The sequence below is a fragment of the Capsella rubella genome, unplaced genomic scaffold, assembly GCF_000375325.1.
Source record: "Capsella rubella cultivar Monte Gargano unplaced genomic scaffold, Caprub1_0 scaffold_6, whole genome shotgun sequence".
NCBI classification, from domain to species: domain Eukaryota; kingdom Viridiplantae; phylum Streptophyta; class Magnoliopsida; order Brassicales; family Brassicaceae; genus Capsella; species Capsella rubella.
The window spans coordinates 2,797,278-2,812,390 of record NW_006238918.1 but is presented as its reverse complement, the minus strand read 5'-3'; the positions used below and the strand labels follow the sequence as shown (position 1 = coordinate 2,812,390).

At 37.8% G+C, this 15,113-nt stretch overlaps 3 protein-coding genes across 4 annotated transcripts; 2 read left to right on the top strand and 1 right to left on the bottom strand.

Moving 5' to 3' along the window:
• Positions 1 to 672: 672 nt before the first annotated feature.
• On the top strand, positions 673 to 6,943 carry LOC17882154 (translation factor GUF1 homolog, chloroplastic). Its single transcript, XM_006287142.2, has 22 exons — positions 673 to 963; positions 1,056 to 1,232; positions 1,335 to 1,421; positions 1,663 to 1,719; positions 1,874 to 1,939; positions 2,159 to 2,221; positions 2,583 to 2,627; positions 2,732 to 2,832; positions 3,027 to 3,123; positions 3,275 to 3,346; positions 3,775 to 3,929; positions 4,013 to 4,070; positions 4,353 to 4,433; positions 4,643 to 4,729; positions 4,850 to 4,921; positions 5,014 to 5,148; positions 5,224 to 5,297; positions 5,648 to 5,735; positions 6,064 to 6,141; positions 6,374 to 6,449; positions 6,573 to 6,613; positions 6,702 to 6,943. The coding sequence occupies exons 1-22, from the start codon at positions 721 to 723 to the stop codon at positions 6,795 to 6,797; spliced, it is 2,049 nt and encodes a 682-aa protein (XP_006287204.1). The 5' UTR covers positions 673 to 720; the 3' UTR covers positions 6,798 to 6,943.
• Positions 6,944 to 7,846: 903 nt separating this feature from the next.
• LOC17884061 (flavonol synthase/flavanone 3-hydroxylase) lies at positions 7,847 to 9,251 on the bottom strand. The gene is made up of 3 exons (XM_006288082.2): positions 8,748 to 9,251; positions 8,334 to 8,661; positions 7,847 to 8,239 (listed from the first exon to the last, which is right to left on the bottom strand). Exons 1-3 carry the CDS (start codon positions 9,212 to 9,214, stop codon positions 8,024 to 8,026), a joined length of 1,011 nt encoding a protein of 336 aa, XP_006288144.1. The 5' UTR covers positions 9,215 to 9,251; the 3' UTR covers positions 7,847 to 8,023.
• An 860-nt stretch (positions 9,252 to 10,111) lies between these two features.
• LOC17884479 (DDT domain-containing protein DDB_G0282237) lies at positions 10,112 to 15,001 on the top strand. 2 transcript variants are annotated; one of them, XM_006287083.2, is made up of 11 exons: positions 10,112 to 10,254; positions 11,115 to 11,248; positions 11,463 to 11,635; positions 12,101 to 12,510; positions 12,605 to 12,683; positions 12,909 to 13,255; positions 13,409 to 13,869; positions 13,953 to 14,160; positions 14,264 to 14,425; positions 14,502 to 14,590; positions 14,764 to 15,001. In XM_006287083.2, exons 2-11 carry the CDS (start codon positions 11,136 to 11,138, stop codon positions 14,912 to 14,914), a joined length of 2,193 nt encoding a protein of 730 aa, XP_006287145.1. In that variant the 5' UTR covers positions 10,112 to 10,254; positions 11,115 to 11,135; the 3' UTR covers positions 14,915 to 15,001. The 2 variants fall into 2 exon arrangements, with proteins under 2 accessions (XP_006287145.1, XP_023637235.1); XM_023781467.1 differs by having other exon boundaries at positions 13,947 to 14,160.
• The last annotated feature ends 112 nt before the right edge of the window (positions 15,002 to 15,113 follow it).

Sequence of the window (15,113 nt, the reverse complement as noted above, 5' to 3'; positions counted from 1 at the left end):
CTTGTAGCCAAAAAGTCTGCTTACTCTTAGATTAGTCTCATTTGATCCGAATTGTTGCTATCAGAAAACTTTCCAATTATGGTTGGATTTATTCTTCTTTTTTTCTTTTTCTTGAATCAAAATATAAAATTAGATGATAATACAATTTCTCATTAATAACAATCCAAAACCATAAGCATCCTCTTCATCTTCATAGAATTTTTCATATGTGTTCATCTTCAACATAAACCACATATGCCAAACCACCGTTGAAGGGGCGAATTCCGGGAACATTCTTTGCACAATGGTTACACCACACTATCAAGTTATCCTAATATTACGTATCAGTGCTAGCTGTGACTGCGGAAGTAGGCTGGTTCAGATTTATTCAGGATTGAAATCAGTTTCCATTTAATTTGATTAAATATTGCACACCAATACTGATTTGGAATCGGATTGATAGAACCGAATTTGGTACTAACAGAAATAATATGAGAATCAGAAGAAGGGTATGAGTAAATAATCATAAGAACAGATTTAAGAGAGCAATACAATAGCAGCCCAACAAGAAGATAAAACGAGGCTTAATAACTTAATTTGGGTACTTATTATCAAGGATGGACATGGCCCAATTACATAGGTTTGTAGTCTGTGTGGCTCAGGATTCTTTAGAAAAATAACATTTGTTTTTCTTCCTTCAAATCGTTTGTAATAGAGAGGTGAACAGACTTACACAGTGCCATGGCCATGGCTTCTGCTATGGACTTATCTCCTCCAACGTTCTTCTTATCCGGAACTTCTTCTTCTTCTTCTTCTTCTTCTCTTCGTCGTCTCTCCTCCATCTCCGTTTCTAGATTCCGCCGTCTCTCTAATCATAAGTTACAGCTACTTTGCCAGGCCACAGCCGGGACTGAGCCTCAGAGCGGTCTCTCTGTCTCTGGCTCCAAACTAGCCGCCCGTTCTGGTCAAGACCGTCTTTTAAAGGTCGGGTTCTGTTTTTTTTTTTTCTTTTTATCCATCTACAGAAACTTGGGAAGGATTTTAATTTTTGAAATTAGTTGTCTTCAAATTCGCAGGTTCCGATTTCGAACATCAGGAATTTTAGTATTATAGCTCATATTGATCATGGGAAGTCTACGTTAGCGGATAAGTTGCTTCAGGTGACTGGTACTGTTCAGAACAGAGATATGAAGGAACAGTTTCTTGATAACATGGATTTAGAGAGAGAACGAGGCATCACTATCAAGCTTCAGGTTTTGTTTCAATTGGTTTCTCTGCAATATTACTCCTTTTTTCATTTCTATCAAACTGAATCTGATTCTGACCTTGTAACTTTGTGTTGTATGTTTGTGCAGGCAGCTCGAATGCGTTATGTTTTTGAGGATAAACCATATTGCCTCAACTTGATAGATACTCCAGGTCATGTTGATTTCTCTTACGAGGTACTCACAATCTTCTCATCTACTGGGAGTTTCTGAAAATCCGGTCGTTCTTTCCAACATAGACTTATTGTCTACGAGTACATTAAAGCTTTACATATTTCTCACCTTGACAAGTTACTTGGGACCCTCTGTTTGAGTGTTTAAAATACTCTTACTTAAAAGCCTAAATATTTTTACATGATGGGATTGGAAGTTGCACTTTTTCATGAAGAATGCAGTGATATTTTCTGTCTCTGAATAGGTTTCCCGATCTCTTGCTGCTTGCGAGGGTGCTCTTCTTGTTGTGGATGCATCCCAGGTGATTTTTCTTTCCCTCGACATACAGTTTTCTGACACGTTGTGAAACCTGGTATCTCTGCTGCTTTAGCTGTTTTACGCTTGGTGAATATGTTTTGGTCGTTTTCTATGGCTACGTTAGTACATAAATTTCTAAGTACTTCCATGTGGTGTAGGGTGTGGAAGCACAAACATTGGCTAATGTGTATTTGGCCTTGGAAAACAACCTCGAAATTATTCCTGTAAGTACGAAATTATGCTTCATCTTATTAGCGTTTTACATTCTTTTTAATTAAATCATATTTCAAGCTGTATATGTGATATGTATCCTTATTCTTTCCTTCTTGTCATCTCCATGGAAGATTATTCAGTGACGTTGATGCCCATTATTATTCTTCCTGGTCAACTATTTAGTCTGTATACCAGAGTTTAAAGAAAATTAATTCTACTTCTTCCTGCAGGTTTTGAATAAGATTGACCTTCCAGGTGCTGAACCAGAGAAAGTTCTCAGGGAGATTGAGGAGGTTGGTGATTCTGTTAATTGTGTATCCCATTTTATGATGTTCTTATGTAATTGCAATCATTACAGTGCACCCAGTTATAATTTGAATAGTATTCCTTCTTTGGTGTCTGCAAGAACTCTTCTTACTCCTTTATCTTGCAGCTATCAATATTTATCAGTACATTTTACGAGGTTCTAGCTTCTGTTAGATATTATGATAAATATTTGCAGTACCACTCATATCAGTTTTATGCCTTTAACATTTTACTTGGGATATGTTTTCCAGTCTCATGGTTCTCCGATGGGGTAATTGTCTTATTGCTGCAATTTCAGAGACATCAGCTTTTACGTGAACACTGTTTAATATTTTGAAATGTTTGTAGGTTATTGGGTTAGACTGTAGCAAAGCAATATTCTGCTCTGCAAAGGTTAGATTTTAATATTGTTTTGCTATTCGGCCCCTCAAAGATTTAAGATGTGTGGCTCTCTATCCATTCAATTACAATTTTTGGGGTATAACACATTGACGCAGGAGGGTATTGGTATTACCGAGATTTTGGATGCAATTGTTCAAAGGATACCTGCACCTCGTGATACTGCAAGAAATCCTTTAAGAGCTTTAATTTTTGACAGGTTTGCACTTGTTTTTTTTAATCCATTACGATTTTTGCCTTTTCTGGAGAAAACAGTATGAAAGTGAATCTTAGAGTCTGAGTTGTTTATAATGATTGGAATGGACATTGGCATGTCAAAGAGTGTGAAAATACTCTTTTTCTGCTTGATTAGTCTGCACTTATATGTTTTGTCGACATTATATTTTACTGCAGTTATTATGATCCATATCGTGGTGTCATTGTATACTTTCGAGTTATCGATGGGAAAGTGAAGAAAGGCGACAGAATTTTTTTCATGGCAAGCGGAAAGGTTTATCTTTTTACTATACTCTGCTCTCTTTCTATTCAGTTGAATAGCTTCCCGTTCTTTGACTCTTTCAGGAAAAAACAGAGAATGTATAACTTCTAGAATGCTTTCTTGTGTTTCACCAGTAATCTTCATCTTCTTGCGTCAATTGTAGGATTACTTCGCGGATGAAGTTGGAGTTCTGTCTCCAAATCAAATTCAAGTGGATGAATTATATGCGGGTGAGGTAGTGTATTCTTTTGAACATAATATATTTTTGTTTACCTTCCTGTGCTTTCACTTCCCATTTTCATGTTGAGATTTTTGTTCTTTCAGCAGAAACCTTAGTACTATTATGAAATGAAGACGTCAGTTTTCTTTTGCTGTTCTGGCGTTCTATTCCACCACATGATAATAGGAAAATTATAGCATTTGAAAATGGAAGGATTTCCTTGTAGCAACTTTGGTAGAAGATAGAGTTGTGGTTAATAACAATGTTTTCACTTTTGTTGTTTGGCTATACTTAAGTGGGAATGATCAGTTGCATCTTCCCTTACTCAAGTTCTAATCTATTTTGCTAGAAAGATGTTTTTAGCACTGATTGATGTTGCTGGTGTACATCAGATATGCCATATTTCTTGCACATATTTTGAATGGTACTGTTCTTAACTACAGGTGGGATACATTGCGGCTTCTGTAAGATCTGTTGCAGATGCCAGGGTAGGAGATACAATAACACATTATAGCAGAAAGGCAGAAAGCTCTTTACCTGGTTACGAGGAAGCTACCCCTATGGTGTTCTGTGGCCTTTTTCCAGTTGACGCTGACCAGTACTGAGTTTTTGGTTTTTTTTTTTTTGAATTTTGGCTTTTCAATTTTTTCATGTCTTTTCACATGTGGTCTATGATGGCAGGTTTCCCGATCTTCGCGACGCATTGGAAAAACTGCAACTCAATGATGCGGCATTGAAGGTAATATAGTCGAATGAAACTACAGAAACAACAAATTTCTTTTGTCTGTACTCAGACTGATTTGTACTGTCGAAACAACTATGATCTTCATATGCCCTGGCCAATGTACTTATGCTCAGTTTGCTTCGAATTGGCAACTAAAGTATTGTTTTGCAAAGAACTGGTCTAGGAATATTCAGTCTTTATTGTATGTATATTTGTTACTGATATTCACATTTGGTTTACGGAGTGTATACGTAATTCATACATAGATTTGTCCTCAATTTGGTATTTATCCTGCAGTTTGAGCCTGAAACTTCAAGTGCCATGGGTTTTGGCTTTAGATGCGGTTTCTTGGGTCTTCTCCACATGGAAATTGTGCAGGTAAGATAGGTTTGACATTTCTTGTTTTAAAATGTTTGTGGTGCGTCCCTAACTGAAAATCTCTTATACTTACAGAAGAGACAAAAAAAATCGTATATGCTTAGTTATTTGTTAGTATTCTACTTATTTACAGTTTCCTCCCTGATGGGTGCAACAAGTGAATTATTTCTTTCTTCGTTTCTTACGCTTCAATTCATTCTTCTTTACAGGAAAGGCTCGAGAGGGAGTACAACTTAAATCTTATTACTACAGCTCCAAGTGTTGTTTATAGGGTGAACACTGTAAATGGTGATACTGTAATTTCCTCTTGATCCTACACTTTTTAATATTCTTCTTCAATCCCTGAAAATTGCATCCTTTTGTATTCTTTCTTGATATCTAGAGCCTTACTACCTGTGAAACAAAATTTACTGCAGACTTTGTGCTCAAATCCATCTCGCCTTCCGGATCCTGGGCAAAGGAAATCGGTTGAAGAGCCATACGTTAAGGTTACCTTTTCTGCTACATAAATATTGCCGATAATTTTACACTACATATTTCTTCTTGTTACATTTCCTTATTGCAAAATGGTATTATACAGATTGAGCTACTTACACCAAAAGACTATATTGGTGCACTTATGGAGCTCGCTCAAGAGAGAAGAGGGGAGTTCAAAGAAATGAAGTATATAGCGGAGAATAGAGCTTCTATCCTCTATGAGTTACCTCTTGCAGAGGTGAGGATTCTGCATGTGCACAATTCAGATAATATAACCTGATCTTCTTGTTGATGGCTCCCTGTTTTTTTGAAGATGGTTGGAGATTTCTTTGACCAATTGAAGTCGAGGACCAAGGGATATGCTAGCATGGAATACTCAGTTATTGGGTTAGTTCTTTCTGCTCAGATCATTCTCTTACTTTGTGATGCATGTCTCTTTTTTAGTTGATTAACTAAGAAATGCGTCAGCTTTTGTCCAAGGATAAAAAACTACATTCTTATTTAGTAATCCCAAGTGATACACAAATAATCTAGAATATATATTTGGTATCCCTTCTTTGTACAAGTTAACTACTTTCAGCTTCTTCAGGTTGACTAAATTATATGGTTGGAACAAATGGAAGATGGGTTTCTTAAAGTTCCATGCAAGCTTAGTGCATAAATGTTTCCATTGCTCTATTTGATGTCTTTCTTAGCATCTGAAAAATTCAACTTCGTCTCTTATAATATGTGTGCAGGTACAGGGAAAGTGATCTGATAAAACTCGATATTCTGATAAATGCGGAAATGGTGGAACCTTTATCAACCATCGTACACAGGGATAAGGTATTTTTGCTTAATCTCTTTATTCTGAACTTTATGAACATAGCTTAAATACACCCTCTTACATCTGAATAGAGATATTCGGTTCACCAATCTCACTATTTCAATGATTCAATTTCACTTGCCAAAAAAGATGGATTAATAGATTGATGAAAACACAAAGCGCTACTAACTATCTTTTACACGTCTCTGATTATAAAGCTTTGTGGAACTGTTCCCATAAGCTTAAAACTCTCAGTGCATAGATTAGTCCATTTTCCAGGATTTAGCATTGAGTTATATCAGACTTTTGTCCTCACAGTTTGTGGAATCATTTTGTACTCTGTTTCAGGCATATTCCGTTGGGAGAGCTTTGACTCAAAAACTGAAAGAGCTTATTCCTCGACAAATGTTTAAAGTGCCCATCCAGGTATGTATCTGCAGTTCCAAGCTTTGAAGATAACTTACTGGAGAGTACTCTTCGATATAACTTACATTTCCGAATGCTTGAAAATTTTGATTCTAGCGCTGAGGGCATGAGGCAGATAAGATGGATTGGATCTTAAATTTTCTTCTTTGAGATTGGAATACTTAATTTGTGATCAAATGGGTTGTGTTCCTGCTTGGTTATCTTATGTTTTAACATGTGAATATACTTACAGGCTTGTATAGGATCCAAGGTGATTGCTAGTGAAGCACTCTCAGCTATCAGAAAAGATGTTTTGGCCAAATGTTATGGTAAATACACGTTCCTTTGCTGCCTTTCCTCACATAAAAGCGAATTAGCCACAACCTGACTTGATATCAAAAACTCTTTTTTACTTCCCACAAGCCATATCTGATCTTGTAACTATCATTCAGGTGGAGATATTTCTCGGAAGAAGAAGCTTCTTAAGAAACAGGTATATATCGATAGTGGTGAAACCGTGATATTATAATTGTACCTTCAGCGACATTAACGTTCCTTAAAATGTTTTTTCCTCCGAACAGGCGGCAGGGAAGAAGAGAATGAAAGCCATAGGTAGAGTTGATGTCCCTCAAGAAGCATTTATGGCCGTTCTCAAACTTGAACGAGAAGTATTGTAACTTTTGTGGGTTTCTCCGCTTTTAAGTCACTCGAGATCCATTACGTCATATTTCATTTGATCGCTTTGTAATATTATTATGTAAACTAATTTCACATGTACTGCAATTATTTTTGCCATTTGTATTGATAAAAGTTTTTTATACAACCAATAACGCATCAAATTTGGAAAAGAAAAAATTAAAACGAGAGCAAAACCATCCAATATCGGCAAGGCTAACGGAAATATTGGTAGTATGATTTATGTGGATGCGAAAGGGAAACGGTGAATCACTTAAGGGCATCCTCAATGCAAGCATCTTAGGGGTATCTTATCCTAAGATTTGCAAAGAGAGGAATGGTTGTCATCGGAGTTCAGCACAAGAATGGCGTCAACGATTCAGATGTCTCAAAAGGAATATGGCAGCGTCTTCGAGAAACTTGCATAAAATTAAGGCAACATTGGCTTTGATTAAAGCGGAAACAAAAGGTTTATATGGTGCGTTATATGTGCTCCATAGTAGAAGAGCATTCTCCTATGGGAGTAACATTAATTTACATACAATAGTTGGTGGTCTTGGACAATTAAAAAAAAATATGAATAGCTTGGACAATTAATTGTCTTTGGTTTGTTGTATATCAAGGATATGACTGGAATATCTGAAAAGTGTGACTGGCTAGAGGGCTACTGGGCTAAGTCGTCGTTTACGTCCTTTTTGTATGTGGCGTGAGAAAATCTCTGTCTTTCATTTTCCAACTTTTATTTTTCGCTATCAAACTTTTTCTTTTTGTTTCTAGGACAACAACTTGATCAGTTATTATTAGGCGAGAAAGTAAAATAATCCATAGTTTTTTTTGTCCTAACAAAACCTCGATGTGTCGGTGTAGGTAGATGTAATGTAAGTTTCATTATATAGTTTACACAGCTGAACCTGTATCAAGTCATTCATCACCAAATCTCCCGTAAACAGGTATAGTTTTTACAATTTACCAACCTACTCTTTACAATGCCCAAAAATGGTCCGACATAATTAACTTGCAAATTAATGGCTTCGCAACGCAACTCAACATGTCAACATCAAACCGTAATGTAGTAGTACTAGATGTTTTAATCTTTATTTAATACAGAAACAAGAGACGAGACACATCCATATGATCTTCTTATCGCGGGAAACACAAAATAACGACCACTTCCTATTCCACAACCACAAAATTTAACGTTAAACACACAAAAAAACAAATATTTTACTCAATCCAGAGGAAGTTTATTGAGCTTGCGGTAACTGTAATCCTTGAACGCAAAAGGTTTAAACTTTGGAGGATTATCTTCTCCGGTTAGCTCCGGTAAAGGTCCGACGATCATTTCACGGTGAGGCTCCACGAATACCGGCCACGACATCCTTGTCTTCTCCTTATCCACAGTCGTCCTATGCAACACATTCTTGTACTTGCCATTACTCAGCCTCTGCAAATTTATAAGCAATTTACAAAGAATTATGTGATAAACCCTAACATCTAAACAAAACTAAAGATGCCTATGATTTTAAAAAAGTTCATACCATAATCTGATCGCCGATGTGAACAATGACAGCGGAGGGAATATACTCGGCGTCGAACCAGTGATCATCTTTGAAAACTTGAAGTCCGGGAACTTCGTTAGGAACAAGAAGAGTGATACCGCTGAGATCAGTATGCGCCGGTACACCTAAAGCTAAATCCGGCCGAGGACACGGCGGATAATAGTTGATCTTCATCATATACTCTGCCGTCTCTCCGCCGAGACCTTCTTTCAACGCGTCACGCTTTAACCCTAATCCTTCCGATAGAATCCCTAGTAACGTCTCCGACAGCTTCTTCACATGCACTGCATACTCTTCATTCACCTCCCTAACACATTAAACCAACGGTTGTTTTAAAAAACCGACCGGTCAACTTCGGTTTATATATAAACTTTTTTAAAAATATCGGTTTACCTGTATTCAGGTGGGTTCTTAGGCCAGAAACTGTAATTAACGCATGACGGTGGCCAGATCCGGTGGAAGAGATGATCGACCCAAGCTTTTTTACCTTCAAGATCTTTCTGAAGCTTCGTTCCGTAACCTTCGATGTCTTTGGAATCTACCGGTTTAGCGACGGACTCTTTCTCCGACGAAGGAAGCTCGAAGAATTTTCTCCCGACGTCCTGTAACCGCTGTATCAGCTCCCTCGGAATCCCGTGGTTAACCACTTGAAATAACCCCCATTCTTCACTCGCTTTCACCACCGCGCGCTTCACGCTCTCTTCGTCGGAGTCGCCGAGATCGACGACGGGAATCGCCGGCGTCGGACCTCGGAACGTCGTGATCGCCGGCTGTTCTTTCTCCGATCTAATGAACTCCAAAGGGATTGCTTCGTTGAGTAGAGAAGAAGATGAGATGTCTTGGACTCTCTCGACCTCCATGATATCGTTTATTTTGAAGTTTTTGTTGCCGGGAACAATGGCGGATAACTAATCAGAGGAATGGGGGGGGGGTAGCGAGTGGGTTTTATGGAGGGAAGAACTGATGACGTGGCGAAATCTAGGCCGGTGGATAGAGACAACTACCACACATAAAGTACGTGTTGGTATATGTAAATCGTCGAGGCTTCGTCACTCACGAGTTTGGTACCATATTCTATATTTTCGGATGAAGAATTTTATTATTAGTTTGTTTTTTTCCTCTCTGCTATAAGTTTTATGAAGAAAAAAATGATTAAAAAGGTTAAACATTATAGTTTTTGGGCCTGAAAATACCAAATTTGAAATAGATATTTTAGTCGATGTTTTTTTTTTGGGGGTGGGGTTGGGGGTTCATGCGAAAAGAAAATAAATCATAAAAATTATGTATCGTTGACAAAATAAAACCTTTTTGGAAATTATTTTATGTATTTTGATTGGTCAATGAATTGACACAGACAACCTTTTTCAATGACTTATCTTTTTTTGGTAGGTTACTTGAAGTTTTATTGTCAAACATCGTTTTACCAAAATAATGAACTCGAGGGTTTTAGTTTTAAGTTAATAAAAATTATTTAAGAATGGAATTTTGGTTCGGTTTAGCAGATGAAGCCACGAGTAAAATACTGATTTCTTAACATGGTAAAGCCTTTAAGGCCCAGATATGTAAGGCCCATAGTAGACCTTATAACTAACTCAAGGGGCTCAGTAGCGAGAGTAAAGGACTCCAAAACAACAACACCTGTTATCAAAAACCATATAATATAAATATAAAAAAATTAAAAAGTGTGAAGAGGCTAATTCACTAATTTGCGTATTAAGTGTTATTTTTTGCGTCTTTCCCATAAGGAAGGACGACGACCAAAAACAGCTGAGAGCGAGAGAGAGAGAGAGAGAGCGAGCGAGCGAGAGGGAGACCGAGAGAGATCTCAACAACTGTGTACGTCCCTTGAGAGACACCTCTCTCTCTCGACGACGCGCATTCCCAATTTCATACATTCTCCGTAAGATTTTGTTTAGAGTCCTTCTCCCCAATTGTTTCGTTTTGCTGTGGCGGGAACATCGATCCTCTTGCCTTGTGCGATTTTGCTTTCCTCGTTGTGATTCTCTTTCTATTGGCTTCCAATTTCGTTACGTTTTTTCTTTGGATTCGATGGTTTTGTTCGTCTCTTGATTGTTACAATTTCTTTGCTTTTTGGCTGCTTTGTTTTGTTTTGTTTTGTGTGTGTATAACTTGTGGGTTTCGCGTCATGGTTTCTCCGAAACTGGGGCATGGTGATACTGCTTTCTTTATCTCGATCCTGGGTATGGGTTTTGATTCCTCGGGTTTCGTTTTGGTTCCCTGGCTTGTTCGATTACTGCTCTCAATTGGTATTTAATCGGTGAATTTTCTCCGATGCTTTATCTTTTCCTAATTCGATTGGGATTGCGGTGGTTCTAGGGTTTAATGCAGTCTCCGTTTCTGCATTGCTTCTCTCAACATTTTTCATTGGGGTTCCTTTCTTTTAGTCACATGTTCTCACTTGCTTTTCTATTGGCTCTGTTAAGATTAGAATCAGTTCTGGGGCTATGTGCTATCATCATTTGCATTTTTTTTTGCTACAAATATGTACGTGTTTACTACTCTGTGAGTTCTACCTGACATTTGTTTCACCTTATACGCTTTGTGGGTTATAGATTATCTGTTCATTCTCTGCTCCCCCACAGCGTTTACATTTTCTGCATTGGATACAATTGTGACGCAATTCCTGCCCTTCTTGCTTGGATGAGCTGTTTGCTACATTTCCTTGATGTTTCTAACTATTATTTCACAAAAAGCGAATATGATAATCACTTAATAGACACCTTATTTTTTACGCTCTAGGTCTTTTTTGCCATTTGAAGGATGCCTCTTCTAAAAAAGAAGTCACATAGACTACTGGAGCCCCCAAATGACTTGGAGCCTCAAGAACTTGTTTATCAAGTTCGTCTCACAAAGGAGATTTTTCGAGATTATCAGTATCCTTCTTCTATTGCAGTTGCAGTTTATGAACTGGAAATGAGATTATTTTTAAACTTATGTTTCAAATATTTCCCATCTCCTTATGTTTCCAGCGTTTTATTCTGGAACAATCTTTATTCTTATTATCATTCGAAGGCTTGATTGTTCATATTTATCAGTGCACATGCCCGTGTCAGAACTATTTTTCTGCTTTTCTTAACATAACATTAGATTGTACTTGAAGAGGCTAAATCTGTACCGCAAGCGAGTTTGGACTTGTAAATCTACTGGTAAAACTAGCTTGAGCTACGAGGAGGCCTTAGAGTCAGAAAAACTGGCCAGCAAGAAAGTTCAAACTCTGGCGAGAGAACTAGTCGCACCTGCTTTACGCATCATCCAATTCAGTAAGTTCTTAACTCCTTCCTTGGTTATTTTCATTCATATGATACAAGTGTGTTTAGGTATTATTTAGTTATAATTATGTGTGCATTGAGGGCTGTATCATAAATTTTCTGTATCTTCTTGGAACCCCGGAATCTAAGCCATGTGAGAGCTTCTGTTTCTCATATCTGAAGTTAGATGTGCCTCTATAATTCATAGAATGGTACTGGTTGGTTGCATTTACTTCTGTCAAATTCCTAGTCTTGACACAGACTACACTATCAGTGTAAAGGAGTTAAGAATGTGCGCTTAGGTTATGCATCAAGACTACCTTTTTACCATTTTTATTTATTTTTTCTGTCAGTTTTGCGAATGAGCACTACTTTTTTACCATTTCCAATTTGTTTGTGTTAAGATAAATTCCTAGTGCTCGAAATCTCTGTTTTATAAACACTATCTCTGACTCTTTTTCTTACATTTTGAAAAAGGTACCCTGTCATTGAAAGATCTTGCTGACAAAATATCGGCAGAGTTGCAAAGTTGCTATTTCGCTGGTGCAGAGTTGTATGGAAAAAGGGATGGGGAACTGCATCCGTGCAAAATCTTGAAGATATTAACAGATGAGAATAGTAAACCTCAGTATGAGGTAGGCTTCCTTGACAAAGATAAGGAAATAAATGAGAACACAGTGCTGTCTGGGGAGGATCTGTCATGGAAGAAGTTTCCATTTAGTAGAAACTTTCTGAAGTCTTTCATTCGGGATTCCACATGCCACAGTATACCTTGGGTCGTAAATGATTATCTGGCTAAAGCACATGATATCACTAGAAAAATTCCCAAGGAACTTCAGAACAAATATGTCTTTCAGAATGGAGAACTGGTTCAACAAAGAAAGCAGGTAGAAGTAAAGTATATCACCAATTTAATAAGCTGTAGCATTGCCTAAAATTAGTCTATGTACTTATCAGTTTTGTCTTATCGCTAAACTATAGGAAGATAAACCTGGAAGGGAAAGAGGAAAAAGAAAGAGAGCAGAAAATGGTAAACATGTTGCAGAGGAGATAGATAGAGGTATCTTTGCATGGATGCTCTGCAATTCATTTCCAATTCAATGTTTCCTAATGTTTGACATAATTTCCTTTGCAATATCTTTTACATTTCTGGTTTACGGCTGACATTATTAATCATACGTGTTCTCCTGAGCATATAGAATATTTTTGACTTGGGGAATAAAGGAATCTTTTTTCTTTTCTGTATAATATTTCTAATGATTTTTCGCTGGTTTTTTCTTTCTAGATGTTAATGAGTCTGAGGAAGAGGCTATCAATTATCCAATTGAAGATTTACTCTTGCCACCTGATCTTGACGACGCTGATATCACTCAGCGGCCTTCTCCTTCACGGGATTTTAGTGTTTCAATGGATTGTGTTGGGGATCTACTTATGGTCTGGGACTTTTGTAACTCATTTGGTAGGCAGTTGCATCTATGGCGATTTTCTCTTGAAGACTTCGAAAATGCTGTCTGCTACAAGGAGAGTAATTTGATTCTTATCATGGAAGTGCATGCCTGTCTTTTCCGGTTCCTGATCAATGAACGTGGTGATAATTTCAAAGCTTTACAGAGAAGGAGTCGCAAGTCAAAGGTCAGATCTTCGTTTCATGGAAATCATTGTTGGTTAACAAAATTGTCCACAGTTATATGCTTTTCTCATTCAACATTAAGTCGCCAGTCTTGTGATTTTTCCTTTTCTTTGTGTTTGATGGTCTGGTTGTTGCTTTATTTCATCTTATTTCAGATAACACTGATCACATGGGGAGAGTATCTTTGTGATTTCTTGGAATCGGTCGACACCCCTGATTTATGCATTGATGTTGGCACGATTAGACGGGGACATTATGGTCTATTGGACCCAAATGTAAAATTGAAAATCTTAAGAGAAGTAGTGAACCATATAACTGTAACAAGTATGTTCAAGGGGGAAATAGACGAGCTTGTTGAACAACGGCATGCCCTTGGAGCTGCTAGAAGAGAGGAAGCATTGGCAGAAGCCCGACAGAAAAGAGAGGAGAAAGAGCGGTCCAAAACTGGCGAGGAAGCTAATGGATTTTTAGACAATGGTAGGTTGGTAAAAAAGAAAGATAGCTCACAAGTACCAGAAAGCAGTGAAGACAGCAAAAAGAAAGAGAGGAGTGCAGAGGGTAGCAAGATGGAGAATGGTTTTGTTACTTCGAAAAAAAATGAAATACCAGAGAAAAGGTATGGCTTATCCTATTTACTCATTTGCATAACATTTGGTTTTCAGATCACTTGGAATCTCATTGTTCTCATGGTAGTGACAGGCTTATGGGGAATGTCTATCTAAGAAAGCACAAAAGGCAGATGACAGGTATAAAAACCGAATCAAAGGAGGAGGAGAAGGGGGAGGAAGATGAGGAGGGGGCAGAGGAGGATGAGGAGGAGAAAGGACTTTCAGTGAAGAAGCAAGAGATAAAATCAGCAAGTGAAGATGAGAAAGGAACTTCGGAAAGGAGGGGGCCCGAACAGAGGGTAGAGTCCTTAACCTCATAGTTATTTTATATAGTTTGTTTGCATACATGCATGTGTGTGGTTTTTTACCCATCAAGTGTGAATTTTTTATTTTTACATGCAGAGGCAATATTATGAACGAGAGATGGAAAAAATAGTCATACGTACAAACCCCTTAGGTAAAGATCGGGATTACAACAGGTACTGGTGGTTTCGAAGCAATGGTAGGATATTTGTTGAGGATTCTGATTCCAAAGAATGGGGATATTATACCTCCAAGGAAGAGGTATGGTTCATTTCCTCGCTTGATCATTGAACTGTATAGATCTTGTTCAATTTTGTGTATTGTTCTTGATATCCAGCTTGATGCATTGATGGGATCACTAAACCGTAAAGGAGAGAGGGAACTGTCATTACATATACAGCTTGAGAAATTTTATGACAGAATATGGTCAGTTATAGCATCCCACTTCTCTTTTGCATAACCTGCATTATTTATTATTATGGTCACTAGGTTCTACCCTCACTTTGATACATATGTAGAAGAGTAATACCACATTTAATGGAAGTCTTCTTGTTCATGTGTCATGGCTTTGACTCCTGGCGATAACTTGTGATTTGCAGCTCTACACTACAAAAGAGGACGAAGGACATTGCTCACAACATAGAAATGGATGAAGCAGTGGTTAGGAGATCTACCCGTGTCAGAGCTCCACTTCATGAAAATCCAGCTAGTGCCTTCTTGAGATATGTTAACAAGTGGAAAGAGGACTAAACGTAGCAGAATTCAGTTCTGTATAGGAAAAGCTTGTAGTTGCAGTTGCAGGCTTGCAGCCATAGCCAAAGGCCTTCTCTTTTTTTTTTTCTTGGCTCCTTTAGGGTTTAGTAGATCTTTACTAGTTACAACAAAAAGGCATAGCCTTATGGTTTGGTGAAGGCAAAGCTTGAGTAGAAAGATGGTGTTGGATTTTGTT